The sequence below is a fragment of the Equus przewalskii genome, chromosome 14 (genome assembly GCF_037783145.1).
Source record: "Equus przewalskii isolate Varuska chromosome 14, EquPr2, whole genome shotgun sequence".
NCBI classification, from domain to species: Eukaryota; Metazoa; Chordata; class Mammalia; order Perissodactyla; family Equidae; genus Equus; species Equus przewalskii.
The window spans coordinates 74,037,231-74,056,350 of NC_091844.1; the positions used below are offsets into that span (position 1 = coordinate 74,037,231).

At 36.0% G+C, this 19,120-nt stretch overlaps 1 protein-coding gene and 2 pseudogenes across 11 annotated transcripts in view; all 3 read left to right on the forward strand.

The window, feature by feature from the left end:
• Window positions 1-19,120, forward strand: part of LDAH (lipid droplet associated hydrolase) — a 98,087-nt gene that overhangs the window by 53,228 nt on the left and 25,739 nt on the right. For 9 of the 11 annotated variants that reach the window (XM_070573198.1, XM_070573200.1, XM_070573206.1 and 6 more), the window contains one exon: window positions 10,631-10,865. The exons of the other annotated variants lie outside the window; for them this stretch is intronic. In XM_070573198.1, coding sequence (XP_070429299.1) covers window positions 10,631-10,865 — 235 coding nt within the window. The remainder of the gene's footprint in view (window positions 1-10,630; window positions 10,866-19,120) is intronic. 11 annotated transcript variants of the gene reach the window in all.
• On the forward strand, window positions 5,695-7,667 carry LOC139073329 (nuclear pore complex protein Nup88 pseudogene; annotated as a pseudogene).
• On the forward strand, window positions 7,526-8,546 carry LOC103542875 (nuclear pore complex protein Nup88 pseudogene; annotated as a pseudogene).

A 19,120-nucleotide genomic window follows, 5' to 3' on the forward strand; every position in this document is an offset into this window, starting at 1 on the left:
TATAGTGCAGAGCAGCTTGTGAAGAATAATCTGCAGTGAGCCTGTGAGCAGCATTATTTTCCCTTTGAGTTCTTAGTGATTCTGAATCTGAAAGACTCAAAAGAAAGTACAATCTCAGAGATTTTAACCTGAGGAGAAGAGCATTTTGCATTCAAACTAACATAAATGTGAAGTGTATAAAATAACAAAAATTTGAGAAGAATGGGCTATGGAAAGATTTTGAAGCTATGTTTCAAATGTTTAAGTGTAGTCATAAGTTATATAAATATCTCTGAAAATATGCAAGCATTCCTTATAATTACCAACCCTCACATGTAGAATAAATACATGAAATGGCTTTTTTTTTTACATTCAGGTGATTAAAGTGTAGGAAAATCTCTGCCCCAGAAGGTCTGAGTATAATTCACATGAATGGAAATGGTAAAAGTGGTCAGTTTCATGAATGCCATCTGTCTTAAGCAAGACATATTGAAGTGGCATAATTTTTTTTCAGTAATCAATAGTTGAAGGATCTTATGCTTTATTTCTTAATATTCTAAGAAGGGGTTAGTTATTTCTGAAACTGAATTATTTGAAACACATAAATATTGGCCTATCTCTAACAATAATAGTAGTGATTGGTTCAGCCATAGAGAACTATGTCACCAAACAATAATGATTACTAAGAAATTCTTTTGTATGCAAGTATATAGTATATATAGCAGTGAATGGCATGAGCTTTGAAGTTACCCTGCTTGTGTCCATACCTCATCTTTGTCCCTTTGTAGCTAAACTTCTGTTTTCTCATCTATGGAATGAAGAAATTTACTTGATAAGCTTGTTATGTATATTAAATGATGTAATGTATAGAAAGTGCATTAGCCTAGTTCCTAGAAGATATTAAGCTATCACTACTACTGTTATTCTAAGCACTTCCCTGCTGTGGGGCATATTCCTGTCTTTCTGATGTATAAAATTGCTAAAAATTTTATATAAAGAATTTTATGTTTTACAGAGTAAGATCTCCAAAAGCAAGCTCTTGATCGTTAAAATAGAATGACATTTGCAGTTTGTAAACTGCATTCATATGATTAAATAAGCTGAATAGTCTTATCCTAAGGAGAGGAAAACATGGCCTTATGGGGAGAAGAGATAAACTCAACCAGGATTATTTCTATGTCTGTGCTTTGACTACTAGCAGCTTTATCTTTGAAGGCTGTCTGGTTTATATTGCATGTTCTCTAACATGTCTTAACAATGTTGGCAATCATATGAAAGGAAAAGTATGTGCTGTGTTTTCTTGTTTGCAGCTTGTGCAGTGGGGAAGCACCCTGCTGTTACTGCAGCATGTGGTCTCGGCTAATAAACAGAGACAGTAGCAGAGATGCTGCTCTTTTGAAGATGTTGAAGTGCTGTTTATCTTGGTTTCATTTAGTATAACATCTAGGCATCATTGCTGCACTCTAGCAAAATGGATGCATCTGTAATAAGCTATCTGAACAAGAAAGTTTATTGATGCCTTTTTGGATTTTACTTTTTGTTAAAAAAAAAATGCCCATTTTTGAAACATTGCGCAGAAACCACGCCTGAACATCATATTCTTTACCTTATGGCTGTACTTCAAATTGTTTCCTAACTTCCTTTCTGAAAAATGATTAATAATAATAATAAGTTCAGGAAAAATAAACATCAAAATACTCTGTAATTTCTAAAAACGTACCCTTTATAAAAAGTCCCAATGTGTATATTTACTTTCCTGTACTATTCAAGAAAACTTGGTTGTGCTTCATTATCAGAAGTTGACTCTGGTAGATTTCAGATGAGAATGTGAAATATATAAAAATGTTTCCTTAGAGTAGACTGAATTGGCCAGCCTAGAAGTTCTTTCTTTAATGAGATGTAACATAAGAAAATGTTTTGTCATATACACAGATTTGGAAACCTTCTCTGCACAGCTGTGCTGTAAAATTGGGTATACTTTCTGACCTCGGTGATTTTTTTGCCAATAGGTTTCTATATGAATAAAAGAAATTTTTATTACTGTGACTTATCCTATCAAATTTGGACTAGAGATTTCATTGAAATTATCATTATTATATTTAGGAAAAATATACTTTTCACCCAACAGGTAATAACTGTTGTTCTCCAAAAGCAAGAGAGGAAAACCAGTCTCATCAACTAAGTATTAGTTGTGATAAACAGTCTTTGGTCTTCTTATATTTTTGAGAGGCAATGATGCATTCAGAGTACACATTAGAACTTCCTTATTGTTTCGGTCCATTCCCATGATTTCAGAGTGCACTTTAATTCTCAATTTATTATTGATATAGATCAACCAAATGTAACCCTGTAGTTTCTCGTGTATTTTCAAAGTTTCCCTTGCATGCAGTTTTGTTTAACATGGATCACAGTAATGGATCATTTATACAAAGTAATGGATTGCTTCCTCTTTCTGCCAGCTGATTTGATCAGTCCGAAGTTCCTTATGTAGTGTGGGTTACATAACTAGTGTGGAATCTGTGTGGTACGCTGTTTAGTACGACAGTAACTGTATTAACCATTTATATTCTCTAAATCTTTAAGGACATTTTATGAAACACAAAGAAGCCCCTTATTTTGAAGTGAATAAACTTGAACCTAAAATGAGCAATGAGTTACCATAAAGGACTAAATTACCAGACTTCTTGGGAAACAGATCATCTTCATTAATAGGATTGTTCTGGTTAACTGTAGGTTGGCCAGGGGAAGAAAAAATAAAAACATTTATTTCTAACTTTCCTATTTAAAATGTTTACAATGTGTTTTAGCATATTTTTCTGCTTTCATAAACAGAATACAATAGAACATAATTTAGTTTTACTTTCCTAATGAAGAATTTGTAGCACCTGAGAGTCCTAGTTCTATTTTCTCTTACCCTCTATGGTGGTATTGTAAGTACAGAAGGTTTAGGGGTTAGGATTAAATGTACTGACCTCATATTATTCCCTGGAATTATTTTTTTAACCAAATCCTTGATAGTAGTTGGTTTGGTTATTTACTAATATGGTTAAAAGTTGCCTGGAGGAACTCATAGGTGGTAATTAACATATGGACAAAGAGAACTGATCGGTGGTTGCCAGGGGAAAGGGGGGTGGGGGGAGGGCACTAGGGGTGAAGTGGTGTACCTACAACATGACTAATAATGATGTACAACTGTAATTTCACAAGGATGTTAACTTTCATAACCTTAATACAAAGAAAAAAGAAAAAAGAAAGTCCTAAAAAAACGTTGCCTGGAGGAGAAAATAAGATTGAGTACTGACTAGTTAGATTCCTGTTAGTGGAGATTGCATTATTCCATGACATCTAATTTTCTAGGTATCACTTATAGAACATAGTTGAGGAACCTGATTTTGCTTATGCAGGAATACCTTTGTGCTTTCAAAATAAAAAGCCCAAAGAACATATGAGCCCCAAGGCTTAGAATGTCTTATTTGAAGCTTGCTAATTCCCTTTCATTCACAATCCCAGCAAGCTGCTTTCAAAGAAACAGAACTTTGACATCCTTGTTGTCAGCACATGCAAACTACCCAATGTCTCATTGTAGCATAGTCTTCCATTGTATGGATATGTCACAATTTATGAAAACACTCATAATTCTTTCACTGTTCCAAATAATTATGTTTTCCATTTTTCCCAACTGCATTTATTGGACAACTCTTTTTTTCCCCACTGATACCTTTATCATAAATTTAATTCCCATATGTTTTCAGGTCTAGTTCTAGACTTCTTTTTTGTTCCATTGAGCTATGTGATCTTCTGGTGAACAGTTTTAACTATTGTAGCTTCACAATATGTGTAATATTTAGTAGAGCTAATCTCTGCTGTTTCTCTTCTCTTTCAGAATTCCTACGTTATTAGTGCAATGGTTTTTCAGATGAACATTAATATAATTCATCAAATTTCAAAATAAGGAGCATTTTGTAGTATTTTAATTGAGATTGAGTGAATTGACTTGATAATTTAGTGGGAGAATTTGTATCTCTTTTGCAGTAGAAGAACAAGGAAATGTGTCTTTGGGTTTCAAAGTTTTCTTTAGATAAGTGCAGTACATTTCTTTTTACCTTCGTATTTAGCTATTTTTATACATGAGATTTTTAATTATGTTTTAAACGTAAGTTGTAAATAATGATAATGCTCATTTTTAATCTTGTCTAATTTCATTGACTTAGTACTTCCTGGACAATGTTAACAGTACAACCAACAGAGTAATCTTATTAAAATGGAAATCAGACACATCTCTCCTGTTTTCAAAAGTCTTCAAAGGTTTCTCAGCTCACTCAGAGTAAAAACCAAAGTCCTGTTAGACCCGACATCCTCTGTCGTCCCTGCTGCCTCTGTAGTCAATCCTGAGCTGCTCTTCCTCACATGCTCTGCTCCAGCAAAACTGCTCTCCGTGCTTTTACACACACCCCACATTAAGTGCTATCTTACAGCCTTTGCACTTGCTGTTCCCTCTCCCTGAACTCTTTCTCCAAAAATCTTCCAGCTCACTCCCTAACTGCCTTTACGTAAATGTCACCTTTCATTGAAGCCTTCCCAAAACACCCTATTTAAAGCTACACCACCACTTCCTTCAATTTCTAGTCTTCTTTCGTTATTTCATTTCTTCCCCACCCCACCATAAGGCTTGAGATTTACTAACATCATACATCTTTTACTCAATTGTTATTCATTGCTTAAATTGTCATATACTTTTTAATTAATCATTTACTGTGACTTACTAACATATGTGTTTTATACCATTTACTCAATTATTTAGTATTTACTGTCAGTTATATTTTTGTTATTTATATCTTTCTCATGCAAAAGAAAGAAGAAAAACTGGGGTAGGAGGGATATGAAAAATAAAAAGCACAAAATAAGATTTTAAATATACATCTCAGATTTAGCTCCAAAATATTAGTAATTATTTAAATGAAAAGGTGTAAATATATTAGTCATATTAGTTAAAAGACAAAGGTTTCAAATTAGATAGAAAAAAATTCAACTATATCCTCTAAATATAAGTCTATATAAAGGTAGAAAGTAAAAGAGTGGGAAAATTTGTATCTTGCAAGCTGTACCCCAAAGAGAGCTGTTATAGCTATGTTAATATTAAATAAAATAAGGCCTAAGGGAAAAACATTACTAGAGATGAAGAGACTTCCTTCATGGTTGTAAAAAGTTCTGCTCTATCAGGTACTGATAGTCAATATCAGGAACGAAACAGGTAGTATCACTACTGGTGGTCCAAAGATCAAAGTATAATAGCAGGATATTGTAAATCACTTGATGCCAATAAGTTTGGAAGTTTAAGTGATACGGACAAATCCTTAGAAAAAGATAATATCGAAACAGATTCAAAAAGAAATAGAAAGACTAAATGGTCCTAAGCCATTAAAGCAATTGAGTTAATCAATAGTCAAAACTTTCCAAAAATAAAACTCCAGCCTTCCCCAGTGAGTTCTGTCAAATATTCAGAGAATAAATCATTCTATTGTTTTACAAAATCCTCTAGATAATGGATTATCCATACTCTCCAACTCAGTTTTCTCAAACTAGCAAAACCTTTATATCCAAACTTGGAGAAAAATAATAGAAGAAAAGAAAGTGGAGGGCCGGGTTTACTCATCAACATGCAAAAGTCCTACACAAAATATTAGGAAACCATATATAGCAACATATATAAGAAGGATGTGTTATGACCAAGGTGGGTTTATCCTACATTAATCAATGAAAGGAGAAAAATCATACAGTCATCTCAGTAGGTGCAGAAAAGATGTTTAATAAAATTCATTATCCGTTTATGATTTTAAAAAGAGTTTAGCGAACTAGGAATAGAGGAAATTTTTTTTAATCTAACAAAGTATATCTCTAGAAAACCTTCAATACACATCACGCTTTATAGTAATTAAAAATTTCCTTTGAGTTCAGGAACAGGAATTATTTCTATTCAGCATCGTATTAAAGTTTTGGCCAACTCAATAAGGTAAGAAAAAGAAAAGATAATAAGGATTTGAAAGGAAGAAACAATACTGTCATTATTTGTGGATGATGAATATGTGCTTAAAAAAGTCAAAAGAATCTACAGACAAGTTATTAGAACTAATAAGAGACTTTAATAAGTTTGCTGGACACAAAATCATCATGCAGATATCATTTATATTGTATATATAAGCAACAACTATTTTGAAAATATCCTACTTGTAATAGCATAAAAAGTAAGTACCTAATAATCTGACAAAAGTTGTGCAAGATGACTACATGTAAAATATCTGAAACATTTTTAGAGACACTAAAGATTTATAATAAATGGAGAGCTATCCCACGTTCATGGGTTGGAAAACTTAATATTGTATAGATATTACTTATCCTCAAATTAATTTATAAATTTAGTACAATCCCCATCCAAGTCTCAACCAGATGTTTGTGGATCTCGAATAGCCAATTTCAAAATGTTTGTGGAAATGCAGAGAGCCAAAAAACCCAAGGCATTTTTGAAGAACAAGACGAAGGAGTTTAAGTTACTCTCTCAAATAGCGAAATATATCATAAAACTTTAGTAAAGAAGACATTGGCTCTTGGTGCAGAATGAGGGAAATAGGCCAGTAGAACAGATTAGAGAACCCTGAAAGGACCCATTCACACATACACAGGATTTATAACAGAAGTGTCACTTCACAAAAGCAGAGAAAGGACAGCCTTTGCACTTAATAGTGCTGGGACAATTGGGTTTCCATGTGGAAAAAATTAAATTAGACCCGTATTTCACACCACACATAAAAATCAGTTTCAGGTAGATTGTGAACCTAAATGTGAAAGACTAGACCATAGAGCTTTTAAAGATATTACTGAAGAATATTGGCTGCCAAGGAGCCTGCAACGACTGTGAACTGCTGCCGACCTGGCTTCCTTACCATACTGTGTTCCTGTAGCTCCAAGTGGGACTGGCGAACGAGAGCCTAGCTGAAGCTGAGAAGTCACTCTCTTCATCTTAGTCTTTGCTGCCACCGCAGCTGCTGACAAGAATCCTTCTCTTCAGCCCCGAGGGAGCACCTCCCTATGGGATGGGGAAGGGAGCTCCTCCTTAGCCCTCCAGCTGGGAGGCCTCAGCAGGGCAGTGAGAAACCCTACCTCTCTCAATACCAAGATTGCTTTGTATACATCCACCTCTCCTGGGAATTTCTTAAGTCTTGTTAAGTCCAATAGAACATTGGTAGCACTTACAGGAATAAAAGGACTCTTGATATTAGAATTACCCAAAAGATAGGGGGAGAATTCTGAATTTGAAGGTGTGAAATCAGTGGTTAATTGTAGCACCTCTCCAGACATTCACAGATTTTCCATCATTTCTACCCCTCAAACTATGCTGCTTGGTATCCAAATGAAATGCCAGATCCATGAATTAAACTGCTAACATTAGACAATGTGATAAAAATTTACTCTCTATGTGAGCTCCAGACACCAACTAAAATGATTGTGCTTTTAAAAACAGAGGAGGAAACTCTAATACTTGATTAATGCCATGTTGTTTAAGAGTTCCTGTTGATCCACATCTTTAATACTTGGTATTGTTAGACTTCTTAATTTTTGGCAGTCTGAAGGGGCATATTCCACATCTCTAGAGAGACAGCAGTCACATTTGACTTTGAGCCATTGGGAGCAGTCCTGAAGAATATCTTTGGGCAGAAAGGCAAAGATGAAGTCGTGGCATACCCACAATATATCAAATTCAAGATTGGGGAGACCTGTTCAAGAGCCCTGGAGACATTGGAAAGCTATTAGGTTCCTTACTTGTCCTCCCTGCAACTGAAGGTAACTAAAGTTATGATGCTTGCGCTACATATTCTGCTTGCCCTGTGTCCTCAACACCATAGTGTTTGCAGCTGAATCAGAAATACTGTATCCTGTGTTATGCCAGAAGGGGAAGAAGAAGATGACCAAATATCAGAAAAGTCCTGGGATTCCAGAGCTCATCTCATTCCTTCTCTGTCAGTGTTTGAATGCATTGAGTTGGAATTCACACTGAAAGTGGCATCCGGAGAGAATGATTTCTTCAAATGACTTTTCTTGTCCAGTCAGACTTCACAGAGATCCCATAACTTTTGTATGTATCTTTACATATAACCTTTGTATAAATCCACTGCAATACAGGCAGCCAGCTCTGATTGGATGATTCTGGAACATCCCTGTTCCGGAGCCCACAATGATCTGCATCACAAGTATCCATGGATGCCTCATAAGCCCTTTATTAAGCACAGTCCATCCAGCATCCCCTCTGCTTTGTACTTGAGAAGTTGCCAAGGCGGCAGAAACTCCCCTAGTCTGGCTGGAACCCTGCATTTATTCAAAAAGCACGTTGTGAGCATTTAACAGCATGTGGTTGCCAGTCCAGCATTTTAAAAATCATCTGAAAAGGCTGTGGCTCCCTGCTCCCAAGGAATGTCTTTTATTCACCATCAAGGCCACAGGGAACAGTACATTCTTACTTATGTGACAGAGGAAGAGATCTAGTAGAGGTCAAATTATTGTGACCAAAAAAGAAATAACTAAAATATCTCAGTTATTGTTCAGAGAAAAGGAAAAGTCTACAGGAAACAGCTGAGAACTCAGCTGGCGGATATGACCAAGGAAAAACAAGAAGATATCATGATTAGAAAGAAAGAGTCCTCCATAGTTTTCACCCTCAAATCGCTATTCTCTAGTAGTGAGAGAGACATGAAGGCAGAATTACAGGTGATACCTGATCAACTTTGACATTTAGGCAATGCCATCAAACAGGTTATTATGAAAGAGGACTGTCGACGATAGAAGATGAAAAAGAGACTGAGTCCACAAAAACCTGCCTTTACTCTCCAGTCCTACCAGGAAAAGTGCATCTGGTTCATCCAAAGGGAGGAATGTAAATACAGAAGGGCAATAGCAAATCGATGATACCTGAAAGCTAAGGAATAGACTCACACCTGGGAAGTTCAACATAACCAAGGCTTCAACCCACATTGTAGAACAGATGAGAGATAGCATTATCTAATTTCTAAAAAAGCTTTTTGAATGAAAAAACAATGTCTTCATGATTTGAGGCTGGAGAAGAATTGCTTGAACCAGACACAAAGAACAATAACTAAAAAAAGACTTAAATTCAACCGCATCAAACTATCTCTATCTCAAGATACAGCCACAGTGGAAGTTAGGGCTTCAACATATGAATTAGTGGTAGACAGTTCAGTCTATAGCAGGATGATAAGTATTAGGGTAAAGTGAAATCAGGAAATGATTATAGTATTAAGGTAGGATAAGTATTGACATAAAACAAAGTAAAGAAGTCAAGATAGAAATTACCTAAAATGTGAGCAGAGGAAGGAACTGTGACTGGAAGGTGCCATGCAGCAATATTTTGTTTCTTGACCTACAAAGCTGTTTATTTTACAAATTATTTGTTAAATTGCACATTTATGTTTTATACACTTCTCTGTATCTATGTTATACTGAACAATTTAAAAGGTTTTAAAAAAAAGCCATCTTATCCCTTCTCACTTCCTGTCTTGCAATCTGTTAACGTTGTCCATGATATCCATTGATGATTCCATGTATGTTACTCTATTATTAATAGAGATTCTGCTTAATTATTTTGACTTTTCTGATCCCCCCAAAGAAATTATTTTTATATATAAATTTTAAAAATAGTAATATGGTAAATTTAAAATGTTTTAGTTATGCTCTTTTTTCTTTAGGAGTATTATTAAAATATATTTGCTGAAATTCTGATGAATTGAGTTGAAATGATATTTTTCTCCTTAAACATATTCCCATGTAAGTAGAGATTTCCAGCTTCACTTGTCCCTGACCTGTACTTTATTAAGGTTGGATCAGTTGTTAGAAATATAGTTGGTCCTGTTAAATATCATCTTTGGCTTGTTAGATTAAGAATAGAGGAGCTTTTAAAAAGTGAACTGTCTCCAAATATAATCAATAAAAGAAATGCTGACTAGAAATAGAGTCCTTTATGTTGCTGTACTTTCTTCTGGTATCGTTAGTCTATCAAGTTGCTATAACTGCTAAAATAGTACATTAATTCCTACTTCCACCGACCGTTCAAAGGGATTATGAGTTGCTATCACAATCAAGAAGTTATCTCGGGGGCCGGCCCGGTGGCACAGCGGTTAAGTTCACATGTGCCGCTTCTCGGCGGCCCGGGGTTGGCCAGTTGAGATCCCGGGTGTGGACATGGCACCACTTGGCACGCCATGCTGTGGCAGGCGTCCCACATATAAAGTAGAGGAAGATGGGCACAGATGTTATCTCAGGGCCAGGCTCCCTCAGCAAAAAGAGGAGGACTGGCAGTAGTTAGCTCAGCACTAATCTTCCTCAAAAAAAAAAAGAAAGAGGTTATCTCGGAATCTGATTTTCTCCTCATTCTGAAAACTAGCCCCAACAACTCAAGGGGCATCCTTATATCCTACCCAGATTGATTGTGAGCTGAGGAAGCAGTGGATGGTGATTCTTCTCAGTCTGAACACATCTTTAGTCATATTTAAAACCTACCCGTTTGTCAATACTATGTTGAAGAAACAATTAAGCAATGACTTAGCCCTTAAGAAAACTTCTCATAAAAGTATGTTTTTTATTGTAGATAATTCGCTCCCTTCTGCTCTTTCCAACAATTGAGCGAATGTCTGAGTCACCCAACGGCAGGATCGCCACTCCACTTTTCTGCCGGTTTCGATATGCTCTCTATGTTTCTGCATACTTATTACTTAAACCATGGCCTGAGAAAATCAAGTCCTTGATGATCAGAAAGTACCTTCAAATGATGAACCTACAGACTGAATTTTCGTTACTGAACATGTTGGAACCATTCTGCCTTGGTAAGCACATTTAAAAATGTATATGTTTATTCCTGTATCAGAAAGTGTTAAGAGAATGATCTCAGACAGTGGATGAATATCAAGCAAGGATTATTTGTTGGGGTTTTTCTCCAAAAAGTTTAAAACTAGCAATAAAGTGAAAATAGAGTGAGAGGAGTTCTGTATGACAGATAGAAAAGCCTCATCAAATTTTGGTTTTAAACCTTATCCTTCTGATTCTCCACTCTAGGTATAGGATGGTGAGAAATAATTCTTCTGTATATGGTATATATGGAGTCCTTACAGGAATCCAGGGTGCGCCCTGTTAGTTCAATGTGAGAACTTTGCAAAAACGAGGAAAACCCAAGGAAACCATTCCAATATTCCTGTAGAGTGAACAGGCCATGGTTTTATTTTCCTCTTTGGAGGGGTTTAAATTATAAGAGTAATAAACAATTGTCATGGTTATATAAAACTGGGTGCTTTGCTGATTATATTTTCTGACTGTGCCAGGGAATGTTTTTGCTACTTTACTTTTTGGCTTCAAATGTTGTTTTTAATAGTAATCTATCTTTTTAGTTAATACTAATTTATACTGTATTTATAAATAATTTTCACATTAAAATAATCCTTCTTTCTTACTCTATAAAATTGGGATAATAATATCCCATACTTCAAAAGATTATTGTTGGATAAATATAATAATATACGCAAAGTGTCTATCTAGTATTTTATTTACAGTAAGCTTCCAATGAATGATATAACAGCAGTTGCTGCAGCAGCTAATGGCACCATTCTAAGCTTTCGCCTGTAGTCCTTAGAACTAATGAGGTTTAGATATTGTTACTGTCCCCATTTTACAGATGAAGATACTGAGGTACAGAGAAGTTACATGATTTGCCCAAAGTCATACAACTAGTGGGTAGTGTTCAAACTCTGGCAGTCTGCCACTATGATAAGCTTCCTTTCACCATAGCTGCTGCCATTGTCTTTTTGCCACAGTCAGTCAGAAAGGCAGGACTCCTAAATAAAGGTACCATGCCCATCTATATTAAGAGTGTCACATGATCATGTGCATAGTAAGTCCAGAAACAGGTCACAGCCCTGCCTTTACAATTGTACAGCTACAGATTGTATGGGAGGCATTTTTTCAAATTTGTAGCAAGAAGCAGACATCACACAAAGTTCAATATATTTTCTATATTTGTGGGTTTTATTCCCCTCCATGCTCTCCCCAACCCTCATCTTTATTATAGACTTAGCATAGCAGTGGAAGAAGATAGGGAGAAGAGAAGCAAGGCTAAGAACAGTCATAAAAATCACCAAAGATTGAAGTTAGAGATGTCCCTTAAAGACCTTCTGGTCCAGCCCCTTATCTTTCCCTCACATTATAGAAGAGAAAGAGATGGTCTAGTGAATGAAAATGGTACTGACTGCACGTCAGAAACCCTCAACTCTCATCTTGGTTTTGCCCAAACTTATTCTGTTGCCTCAATTTAGGCCCTTCCCCTCTCTGGTTCTCAGTCATTGATCACATCAAGAGTTAGACTAGATGATTTCCAAGGGCCAACACACCTTTGGAAATTATTTGAGGCCAAATGGAAATCACTTGAAATTCTTGCAAACATATATAAAATTACTCCACATATACTTCAATAAGTCATTTTATTTTCGTTTACAGTTTTTTTTTTTTCCTTCTTTGATATTTTTCTTTTTACCTATGGAAAGGATTAAAAAAAAGCATTCTCCAGTTAGGGACTTCATTTTCCTCCAAGGACTTCTGCTTCCAGGAAGACGGAATAGATGTACTTTTCCCTGTTTCTCCTAATAAGTTCTAAAAACATTGCACATTATATATAAAACAAACATGAGAATACTCTGAAAGGTGGAGAAGAAAGCAGACTGTGTAGGGGCCTTGGGACCCAAGGAACAACACAGTAGTGAGTTTCCTGGGTTTTCTTTTTACCACATATGTCTTAGACTTCAAGCCAGCAACCCAGAAACACCAACAGGTGGAGACAGAAAAAAAAAAAAAAGTCCCAACAAAAGCCTGCACTCTAGCCAAAGAACCAGGAAAATGGCAACTTTTCTCAAAGAAACTTTTTGATAATAACTGCTCTAATCTAGCCACACACCACAATAAGAACTATGCTTTATCCCTACCCATGCCAACAAAGGCCAAGTGGGAAGCCTAGACTTCACCCTCCCCCCACCCCAGCAGTAATGAGGCACTCTTCTCCTTCCCCGACTAGGGTAGTATCCAGAAGAATCTGAATGGAGAGTCAGGACTTTCACAACTGCCCAATAGTAATGAGGCCACTACCCCCACCACCCCTGTGAGATCAATGGAGGTCCAGTGGGGAGAAGTAGTAAGGTACTCCTACCCCTTCCAGCCAAGATGGTAACAGTGGAAGCCCAGTGGGGAATCAGAATTTGTATTCCTACCCAGCAAGAATGAGGACCCCTCCACCCCTTGGATGTCAATGGAAATCAAGTGGAAAACCTAGATTTCTACCCCACCTGGCAATAGTGAGGTGCCACTGCTCCCCCAACTTCCCCTGCCGGATAAGTGTCAGAAAAAAACAGCTAACATAGAAAGTTTAAATAAGATCTGGAGTATTATGACATAATACCCAAAATGTCCATGTTTTAGTTAAAAATCACTCTTCATGCCAAGAACCAAGAAAATCTCAACTTTAATGGAAAAAGGTAACAGATGTCAACACCAAAATAACAGAGATATTGGTATTATCTGGCAATGATTTTAAAGCAGCCATTATAAAAATGCTTCAATGAGCAATTAATAAACGTGTTTGAAACTAATGAAAAACTAAAAAGTCTCACTAAAGAGAAGATTTAAAGAAAAACTGAATGGAAATTTTAGAACTGAAAAATATAACCACCAAAACAAAAATCTCAATACATATGGGCTCAGCAGTAAAATGGAGGGGACAGAGGAAAGAATCAATGAACATGAAGATAGACCAATAGAAAGAGAAACTTCTCAAATTTGGCAAAAGACATAAACCTACAGATTTAAGAAGGTGGATTGATTCCAAACAAGGTAAACTCAAAGAAATCCACACCAAGACACATCATAGTCAAATTTTTGAAAACTAAAATAAAGAAAATGTCTTGAAAGTAGCCAGAGAGAAACAATGCATTATTTATAGAGGAAAATCTATTTGAGTGACAGCAGTTTCTCATCAGAATCTGTAGAGGCCAAAAGAAATGACGTATATTTCAAGTGCAAAAAGAAAAGAACTGTCAATACAGAATTCTATATCCAGTGAAAATATACTTCAGGAAAGAAGAGAAAATTAAGACAATCTCCTGAAGAAAAACTAAAGGAATTTGTAACCATCAGACCTATCCTAATAGAATAGCTATAGGAAGTTCTCTAAACAGAAAGGAAATGATAAAAGAAGGAATCTTGGAACATTAAGAAAGGAAAGAACAACAGAAAGAAAAAAAATGTTGGTAATTATATTTTCCTTCTCCTCTTGAGATTTCCAAATTATGTTTAACAGTTGAAGCAAAGAATATAACACTGATATGGTTCTAAATGTATACAGAAGAAGAATTTAAGACAATTATATTATAAATTAGGTTGGATAAAAGAACGTAAAAAGAAGTAAAGGTTTATACACTTCACTTGAACTGGTAAGATGTCAACATCAATAGACTGTATTACGTTACATATATATAATGCAATACCTAGAATAACCACTTTAAAATCTATACAAAGAGACATACTCAAAGATACTATAGGCAAATCAAAATGGAATTCTCAAACATACTCAGAAACACATAGGAAGGCAAAAGAACAAAAAGAAACAAAAAACAGAGAACAAACAGAAAACAATAAAATGGCATACAAGCTCTAACATAACAATAATTACATTAAATATAAATGGTCAAAATACACCAATTAAAATTGTACAAAGATTGGCAGAGTCGATTAAAAAACAGAATTTGAAGTATATTATGATGTAGACCTGAAATTTATATAATGTTATAAACCAATTTTACCACAATAAAATAAAAAACATAACCTAAGTATATGCTATCTTCATAAAACTTGGGTCAAATATAATTATATAGGTAGATTGACAATATAAGAATGGGAAAAGATGTATCATGCAAACAATAATCAAAAGGAACCAGGAATGACTGTTAAAATATCAGATAAAATGGACTTCAGAGCAAAGAAAATTGCCAAGAACAGAGAGGGACATTATATAATAATAATTAAAGGTCAGTCTACCAAACAGATGTAGCAGTCCTAAATGTGTATGCACCAAACAAGAGAGCTACAAAATATATGACGCAAAAATGGATAGAACTGAAAGGAGTAATGGACAAATCCACAGTTATAGTTGGAAACTTAAATGCCCTTCTCTCAACAATTGATAGGACAGCAAGACAGAAAATTAGCAAAGATATAGAAGTATCAACCAACAGGATATAACAGACATTTTTATAACACCTCACCCAAAACATCTGAGTTTCTGATAGGCATTAGATAGGCAGCTACCTGTGCTTTCCTTATACCTCTTTAGAAATATTTTCTAAACTGAAATCAGGACATGGGATGTAAGAAAGTTTTATTTGCTTTTATATTTATATATTTTTATATATTTAATGATTATATAATACATTACTAGGAAGAAGGACCTGGCCACCCACTTCCAAAAAGATTGACCATGAAAACCCTATGAATAGCAGCAGGGCATTGTCTGAACTAGCACCAGAGGTGAGAGGATGGTACAAAAAGACCAGGCAGGGTTCTGCTCTGTTGTATACAGTGTTGATAGGAGTCACAATTGACTCAGCAGCACTAACAACAACTAAAAATACATTACAATAGGCATCTAATCAAGTGGTTAATGTTTTTAATTAAAACAAGTAATTATATAAAGGGTTTTTCCAATTTTTCTACACCAGAGTTATAAACCCCCTGTTGGTGAAGTAGGCTGCGTAAGCTGCACTTTAGAGAAAGGATTCTCCTTTCAGCCAAGGTGATTGACCTCCTGCTGTTTCTTCCAGCAGCCCCAAGTGCAGGCATCAAGGAGCAAGACAGCTAGGGCACAGAACATTTTCCCATCCCTGACTCAAAGCAGCCAGATCCTTCCAGCTACATTGTTGCTTGAGGAACCCTGGGATTCCTTTCCCAAGCAACCATAGTAGAGTTACTACGTGCAAAATAGACTCTAAACCAGACTGAACACTCAGCCACATTGCTTCATCTCTGTTCCTGACAACCAACTTGTAAACAGCCTTTGGAGCACAGTGCTGCTATTTCTGACGTCCCTTCCTGCTCTGATTTTCTGTTCTCTTTGTACTAGATCTGGCCTTCTGATGTCCAAGTAACCAATAGCTCAGTGGTCCCTTTTTTTCTCCATTACCCGGCCATTCTGTCCCTTGGGTAAAGGGAAAGGAGGCAAGAATTACCTGTCTTCTTTCTTCTTTGGGTTCTAAATTTCTTCTCTTCTTGAGTACTTAGTTCAGTCTCCTAGTAGTGACACTCGCCTGATCCTTAACCAAGCAACTCAATCATCCTAGCCAGCCTTTTCCCACCTGTCCCCTTTGGATTCTGTGTCATGCTTACCTCCTCTTGAAACAACTGCCACAGAAGCTTCCTTTGCCCAGACTTGCCCTGGCCATTCCTTAGACAAATGGAAGAAGGTCCCAGCTGAAAGAGACTGATACTCATAAGATAAGACTCTGGCCCTTGCAGGTGATTATTGGACTCTTCCTGACCTTACATCCCATGAACGGTAACGGTAGTCAATATTCAAACCAACCATTTGAGTCAGTAGCATGATTTTCAGGTTACACAAAGAGAGGGGTTATCAAGGGAAAGAAGACCATGTCTGAGATCATTCTCAGTGTTTATATCTGTGCCATCCAAACATTCGCCCTGCAGACCTGCTTGACTGTCACCCAGATAATGACCTTTAACATGCCAGCTTGACTTTTAGGAGGCCTTGCGGTGTTTGCACATTATGTAATGTCTGTGCTTCTGTAGAAATCTTACAGAAACAAACGGAGGAAGTTTGCCAGTCCAAGTAGTGGATAATAAATCCTGCCTATCTAGATAGAAACTGATTTTCTATATCCTTTAGTTTATACACATATTTTTTTGTGGTAGTAAGGTCTGAAAAATTCAAGAAATCAAAATATTCAGTTATTTCAAATGCTGTTGCACTTTTGGCAAAGATAGCACTTCCTATAGGCTGAGATTCTGTATATTAGCCTTCTTTACTAGACTGAGTGAGTGAAACAGCATTTCCTATCCAGCATTCAATGAAGAGTAGCCTTAATTCAAGGAGCATACTAAACTTTAGCACAGTGTGCATCAGCTCAATTTGTGTAACTAGATTGTTTTAAATGTTATTTTTAAAGAAAATATATGAGGTTTTTTTCTTTAAATTCTGGAATGTTTGCTACTACATTTTTTTAAAGAATAGATGTTCTTCTGTTTCATGAAAAATAGACTTTTCACTGGGACAGCTAAATTGGATTTTCTGATCAAAGCCAAAAGCAAATATATTTTAGCTTAGCAGTATCACAGGTCAAGATAATTAACTTTAAAAAATATTCTAGGGTCTTTTTGTTAGTTAGGCCAAATTGATGTTTTAATTCCTTTCAGTTACCTAACTAGAAAAACATAGGGCAGAGACAAAGGACATTCCTAGTAGGTTACGTTACTTTGTTGCATACATTCTTGTGAGAGAAACTTTCATAATCTTTCCTTTGCTTAATCAATATGGAAATACTTTTTAAAAACATGTACAGTAATATGAAATGAACTGAACTATTCAGTGAGTTAACACATAAGCTTCTCTAAAAAGTCACAAATTTCTTCTCAGAATATTTTTAACTCAATCCAAGAATAATTTTTTGCATAAGACAAAACCAGACTGCCATGTTACCTATCCTCTCATTTATGTGTGTAGCTTAGGAAAATTCATCTATAAGCATCAACTGCAGCTTCAATAATTCATGAAGTTTAGCCTAAAATTCAGCAAAGAAGGAAAAGATTTTTTGGTGGTCAGTATCAGGATTTAGGGCAAAAGGTGATTAGATATGGTACTACTGTATCATTTCTGGTTTAGAATTAAATGACTCAATGAGAGTTTTACTCTCTTTTTCTAAAGAAGTTTATATATATATATATATATATATATATATATATATATTTATATATATATATATAAAAATTATCTGCCACTCCAGAAAGTTGTATTATTTTTGAAAAATCATAGACTTTGAGTTGTGTTTTTCACTTTGATGAACTCATTGTCACGTAGATAAGAGTATCTGTTTGCAGACTAAATAGATGGTTATAATAATCAAAGTCTTGGCTTATGGAGAAACACATAATATATTGTGTGAATAATAAACATTTCTCCAAATTATGCAGAAAGTTTAGAATTACTTTTTTAGGACTTGGTTTCACATTGTTAAAAGCCACATTTGCACCATTAGGAAAAGTGGGAAACAATCTGGAAAAAACATCTACCAAAGATCTCTCCCTTGTAAGAAGACTTCCTCTGGGTTTCTGAGCTTATCTAGTCCTGCTTTGTCTTTGGACAGACTGTCATGGTTTTTGCTTCTCAGAGAGCCTAGCCTTAACTCTGCCTGAGCAGCAGTGTCTGCAGGGAGTTCTGCTGGAGTGTGGGATACTCATGTCTCCAGGACCAGCCACTTTCACAGTCTGTCCTCAACCCCAAGAATTTTGCTACCATACAGCTCTGCTTGGCTCTCCTCCTCCCTAACTCCCCTACATTCAGTGACATCTTGCCAGCCTCAGGACTAGTCAGATGATGTGCTAGGAGGAGCACCCCATGAAAAGACTCTTTTTCAGTCATCTCCTACCTCTGCCTCCTCTTAAGTATATATAGATATGGTATGATGCCACCTTCCTCCCAAACTCAAGTACCAGAATCTGATAAGAAGTTAAGGACGTCAACCCCTGTGCTACGACCAGAAACCCCCAGGAAATTCAAATATCCCATCTTTGTTTTTATTAACTGGAATTGAGTTTGGCTAAAAATAACAGAAAGCTAAATTACAGCGGCTTCAACAGATAGGGATCTTTTTATCTCATGCACCAAGGAATCTTGAGGGAGACAGTCCGGTGGTAATGTCTCACCAGTGCCGACAGGGATGTGGGTTCTTTCTAGGTTTCCACTCTTTCGTCCTTAGCACATAGACCTTTATCCCCGTGCTCATCATCTCATGAAAACATCATGCTCCTGCCGCTCTAA